The sequence below is a fragment of the Pygoscelis adeliae genome, unplaced genomic scaffold, assembly GCF_000699105.1.
Source record: "Pygoscelis adeliae isolate BGI_AS28 unplaced genomic scaffold, ASM69910v1 Scaffold60, whole genome shotgun sequence".
Lineage (NCBI taxonomy): Eukaryota > Metazoa > Chordata > Aves > Sphenisciformes > Spheniscidae > Pygoscelis > Pygoscelis adeliae.
In genome coordinates this window covers 2,206,511-2,212,735 of record NW_008823954.1, presented here as the reverse complement: position 1 = coordinate 2,212,735, position 6,225 = coordinate 2,206,511, and the positions used below count along the sequence as shown (strand labels likewise).

The following is a 6,225-nucleotide window of genomic DNA, read 5'->3' as shown; positions in this document are numbered from 1 at the left end:
CTGCGGGGCGAGGGGAACCCTTACCCAGCCTTGCGTCCCCCTCGCCTCCTTCCGCACCCGTTAGGCCTTGTTGCGGCAGCTTTTCCCCTCACTTCGCAGAACTGGCTTTGGTGTGTGAGGGTTGCCTGCTGCTTCCCTCAGAAATGTGAGAGCAGCTCCACCCCAGTAGCATCCACAGCTGTCAAACCATCCGTGGTATAAGATGGCCTAGTATTACTTTGATTATCTGTGGGGCTTTATAAACTATGTGGCAGCTGACAAAATTCTTACATTCTTTCTTCTCTACAAAGTTTAAACGGCACGTGGGTGAGCAGGAGGAGGATGCTGACCTTTGGATCGGATACTCAGCCTTTCATTTGGGTGACTACAAGAGAGCACTGGAGGTAAGGTGGGGAAATCCTGCTCCCCAAGTTTGGAAACCAGGATGTTGTGACAAAGCGATGACAACAGGAGGAAGATGTTCTGTAATAGGGAATAGTTCTGCCAGCCACTTAACGTACAAATGTATGGTAATAAGGCAGATGCTGTGGAAAGCAGTTTGGATTGGAAAAAAAGGTATTTGCCTATGAAAATAGACCTTTTTTAATGTTTTCTACTGTCTGATTTAATACTAGGCTCAGTAGCCTAATTTGCCCTTTTAAATGTCATAGTTCATGTCCTGTATTTTCCATTCCCTTTTCGCAGCTAGCTTTCCACAGTTGTTTTTCAGGTTTAATTATGTCTTTGTCTTCATTGTGTAGCTTATCTGTAATATGCATGCTTTTTTAATTCTTTCTTTAGAGGTTGGTGCCCCTGGCCATTTAATGTACTTTATTGTTCTTCTTTATGTTTTCTTGTATTAGGTAATTCAATGAAATGAGACATTCTTATTCTCCAAAAGTCACTAAAAGACATGTTGATTATTCAAATACACATACATTTTTAATATTTGCACCATACAGTGCTGTTGTGTCTCTTTCAGTGTATATGCATACATATACAATATCCAATTCTTTCCCTTGTGTCCATTTATGCCTCCAGTGAAACTCAATTTGTTGCCTGTGTTGCTGGGATCCCTTTACCTTCTCAGTTGTGCTAACATATTTCTCTGTAGAAGTCTTAACAAATTTTTGTTGTCTGCCTTGCTCTGTACCTCCGAGGGCTGGAATCAGTGCGCACACCGGAACAGGGGGTGTTGTGGAGTCGTGTGGTGATACCCACAAAGCTAGTGAACATTTGAAAACAACTCCGTCTGCCTAAGTATTGTTTGTCTCATTGCTGTATTCCTACAGATGTGAATTGCTGGGTCCGTACAATGCTGTATTGCCTACCGTTTAAGGCTTATTGGTTTCAGTCAATGTCAGTTGGGGGAGATCTCCATCATGATTCACTGTGAAGCGTAACGGTGAAGTATAGCTGGTTTCGCAGTCTTTTAACTTGCTTTCCCTGGAAGAAATAGAAAAACATGATAATTTAAAGTATTAACAAAAGAAAATAACCATAGAGAAACAGATTATAGAACAATGATGATATTTTCTCTCTTAGATAAAATTAGGTGTTTAACTATAGTAATACATGGTCATGTGCACAATATTCGTACGTGAGGCAGAAAAAGAATTTCTAAAGCTTCCGAGTAAGTTCACAAGGCACTTTACCCCTTAAAAAATTGAAGAGGAAACATCCATTGGAGATGTTAGAAATGCTCAGTGAATCAAACTGACAGTATACAGTATAAAATGTAGAATAGCAGCATAGGACATAGTGGTAACTTAATGTTTAGAGTTGTGGAATTTAAAGATTATGAATGTAACAATCAGTTGCTGTAGTTAATTTTTATCTAGATGTTAGGTGTTAATAAGGAGTGAAAGTTTAAAAGAAGAAAAATGTTTGTATACAAATGAAAAATAACAATTTATTTCAAAGAAATTGCAAGCTATTTGGAATACCCAGTAGGTGCTTTTATAGCCAGAGTAGATTTTAAGTATTTCCTTCAACGAAAGAGTAACAGCTTTTTTTTTTTTTTTTTTTTTTTCCAGAGCTTAGGTTTTGTATGTGGTGTTTGATTCACCACTAGGTGATGCTATTGATTGAGGCTTTTAAAAACTGCAACATGATCGTCTTTTTCCCGTTTTTCTGCCCAAGTAGGGACAATAAAAGGTTTGTATGCATGGTTTGTGGTTGGTTTGTTTGTATGTGTGTTTTAAGTGAGAGATCACAGGGCCTATCTTTTCAGTTTAAGACTAATTTTTTTAGCACAGTAATGAGTCCTGATGACTTTGCCATTTTGCGGTGGCATGTGGGAAATGAGCCTGTGCATCTCAGCCTAGTTTCTTTTGGGACAGAACACTGTAGTTGTAATTCCCAAGCCTGTAGTAATCAAGGGACAGAGTGCTGACTGTGGAGGCTGAATTGCCTTTCAGTTATCAGCTTCAAGGTTGAAGTGTAATGCTGTATCTTCTCTGCTATGTTACAGAGGCATTGCTGCTGTGTTCTCAAGGACAAATTCCTTTATTATCTATGCCCTCTAGATCTTGGAGCACTCTTTGGGGAGTGCCAAGAGCACTGTAAATAAATACTATGGATAGAAGATTCTGCAGAATTCTCCAGAGTGACATTACACACAATCTAAATGGTTCACACTCCTAAGCACCTGCGAGTGACAATGCGTAGTCTGTGTCACTATATTCCCAGTTCATGGCTTGTATTCCATATACCTGATGAGGGTCTTCAGAAACTATGCTGCTCAATAACCCTTTAATTTATAATGATACTTTCATAGTGAGCCAGGCGTGCTGGTTGCATGGCAACTTTTGGAGAGGCTTGGGAATTGGGGTGAGGTGGCCATCATCCACTACTGGCAGAAGCAGGGAAAAAATGAAAAACACACAGACCTCCAGCTTCAAGAATATCTTCAGAGAGAATGACAGCAAAATATCTGGCACATTCACATGAGAGATTTCACATTCTCTTATCATGGGCACACCAGCAGTCAGGTATTCTCTAGGTAGACCACTAACCTCAGCTTCACTAGGGTCACACTTTCCTCTTCTTAGTAGGTAGATGCCTTTCTCAAAGAATATGCCACCGACAGTGGTCTGGTGGGATCATCCCTACTGCTGTACACCAATTTACAAACGGTACTGCACTGGACTCAACTCTTCCAGCAGTCATGGTGGCAGTCCCTCCCTGATGACTGTCTAGCTTCCTTCACTGACAAATTGATTTTTACTAACACCGAGTGGCTAGTGTCTTCCTGGCATCATATGGCAACCAGAACTCCCCTAGTGGATAGCAGCACCTAATTAGTTTTCTCGTCTTCCATATCTACTATCCCTAATGGGGAAAAACCCACCTGTCTTTCTGACATGACTTGTTCATAGCACTAATCTTAAACCTTTCCTGAAAAATTTCCCAAGGTCACCCAAGGACCAGAATCAGAGCATCAGTCCGATGATTCTGTTTCTGAGCTGTCTGATCTTATAAATTGAAGCAGCCGGGGCCTAAGAAAGGGAGGGCTGTAAGACGTATTTGAGGTACTGACAATTTAAGAGAGGAATCGGCAAGGGCAGGTGCACTGCTAGGTTGGGTTCAAGAACAGGTTTCACATTTGCACTCAGTACCCTCTGACCAGGCTTAGGCACACAGGATGCTGGCATGGTACAGCTGCCAGACATGGTAATGCCATTTTGGCCCATCAGCAGCACATGTGACAGCAAAGCATGATCCTGGGACCAGAGCCTTCAATGCATTGTTTCTGTCAAAATCTCACAAACTACAGCCAGGGATTCAAACGGTCTGTCCTATCTGAGAGCAGAGAATCAGGAGCTGTTCCACCTCTTCAGCGGATGGGACCTCCTGCCTACCCTGGCTTGGTTCAAGATAATTTCAGTCAAACAGTGAATCATGAAAGGAATAGGGGTATACTAGGGTAAGGGCTCATCCATGAGCAATATCTGGTCTTGCTTGAGTACCTCTGTGGGAAGTGTGAGAATACAGGTACACTCAAGTTCCTGATAGCTGAAGCTGGAAAGTAAAAGATGGATTTTTGGCTCCGGGAAGTTCTCTAGGCTTCTCTGTCATGATGATTATCTCCACGCGATGAATATCTCCACACCTCCTTTGACCACTTGTTGGGCAGCCCTATAGGTTGGCCTGTTTATTGGCTCTTCAGGGCCTGTTTATGGGCTTGGAGAATCCAGACAGGTAGTAAGGGCACTGAGCAGAATCCTGCTGGCCTCAGCGTTGTCAGTAGGTGTTCCATAGTTGTAGGCAATCAACCTGGCAGCCTGCTTTCGAGGAAAGGCGCATGTGTCTCGTGTTAGGGGCAAGAAGTAGAGAAGGGTGAAATAGCAAGAAGTTGTTATGCTCCTGGTTGGCAAAAGTATGCCACAGGTTGACTGTTAGGAAAGCTTTTGGAGTATTTAGTTTGTTTGGGTTTGTTGGTTTTTTCGAGCGGAGGGGGGAAAGCTCATGTAAAGTAGTCTTTGAGAGACTGATGTTGAATGCCTTTCAGTGAGAAAAGGGGCAACAGCACATAGTCTGGGCTCATGGCCCAGAACTACAGGGTAAGGAGCACTAACAGTCCTCATTTTTATTTACTGTGTTTCCATAGATTCACACTGGTACTGCTAGAGCACTCTTTATTTATTGCTTGCTTTGAATGGCCAAGCCAGAACATGACTTGTGTTTATGCACTTTGTCTTTTCTAATTAATCTGCCTGAAGCCATAGCCAAAAGAGACCATTGGGTGCATTTAATCTGAACAGATTTTGAAAGATTCCAGATGGTCCCAATGAACAGCAGTGGCCTGTCTCTCAGAGCTCCATGACAGGTCTATGTCAAGACTGAACTGGCCTCAGTAGGAAAGGTTGGCCTCTATGAAAATGTTTTCTTTTTTTTATTATTTTTATTTTTTATTTATTTTAAATCTTCTTGAAGGACAGTAGTCCCTGAAGTACTGGCAAGACTGAGCTGGCTTTTAAGGGCATACCTTACCAATATCTTCTCTCTTTGGGAGTGCAGTTTACTTTCGCTTGGCAACAGAAAAAAAAAATCTTTATGCTTGCAAACTATAAACTTTATTATTGTCAGCATGTTTCTGTTCCTGGGATTTACTGTCCTTTGGGCATGGCTTATTTTATCTAGTGCTATATGTATATGTATCTGTGCCTTTCCCCCAGAGGTAAGAAGCCTTCCACCCGCAGTGGCACAATCTGGTAAACTCTCCCTAGGAAGAGGGAAATTCCAATTCGTATGTTTGGAGGAAGAGTACAGAGTCGGCAAGGGGTTGTGTTGCTGGGAGGGATGAGAGGCTTATGGTGGTTGGGAAGTATGTGGATGGCATTCTTTCCGCAGGTCTTGTGAGAACCTTGCGTGACCCTGCCTGCTTTGCCTTATGCTGCCTGTTGGACATGGCTGGATGGAGAACAGAAGCACTAGCAGGAGGCACTTTCACTGGGATGGGCCTCCCTAGGAATTTAACAGAAACCTGACAGAGGGGGAAAAAAATGGCACCGAGAGGTCTCCCTGCCTCTGTTTTTAGTACCTATTGTTATGCAGAGCAAAGATGTTTATCTTCAGGAATATCACTGTTTGGTAGCTGCCAAGTTTTTCTTCATTAAAAAAGTAGATTGAAAGATTGATCTGTTAAGTTTTTACTGTTTCACAAATAACAAGAAATGAAACACAAGTTTATGTGACAGTATTAAGGGATATGTAATGAGTGTGGATGTGTAAGAAATATCAGAATATGGTATCGAGTGGTTTTCTATAGCTGTTGGCTGTAAGTCTTAAAATGGGAAATTATGAAGTTAGGCACAGTTTAGTAATATTTACTATAATTATATCTTTATCTACTAGGAAATCTTGAATTTGCCCAATACCGACTTGTAGGCTTGTATTTTAATGCAGTGGTCTCCAAACAATTTTGATCATGCATCTCTATGAGTAAAAAATTTTTGAGCACGCTTCCCCAGTATATATACATACATATATATAGTTTTTTTTTTTTTTCATGTACTACTGTACTAATGTACTACTGTACTAATATATTGTGTAATTATAAAACCTACACAAAAATAGAAATTTAAAAAGGGTGAGATAAAGATGAAATAAACACTTTTAAAAATATTTATTTTAGCTATTAATGATACCAAAAAGTATTTTCTTCCTGCACCCAATGGTATTGTCTTGCACGACCGCTGGGGTGCACACACCCCACTTTGGAGACCACTGTTTTAATCTATA

General features: G+C 41.2%; 1 protein-coding gene across 1 annotated transcript in view; it reads left to right on the top strand.

Annotated features, from left to right (window-relative positions):
- Positions 1 to 6,225, top strand: part of TTC26 (tetratricopeptide repeat domain 26) — a 53,338-nt gene that overhangs the window by 5,141 nt on the left and 41,972 nt on the right. Inside the window, exon 3 of the mRNA XM_009322842.1 lies at positions 291 to 383. Coding sequence (XP_009321117.1) covers positions 291 to 383 — 93 coding nt within the window. The remainder of the gene's footprint in view (positions 1 to 290; positions 384 to 6,225) is intronic.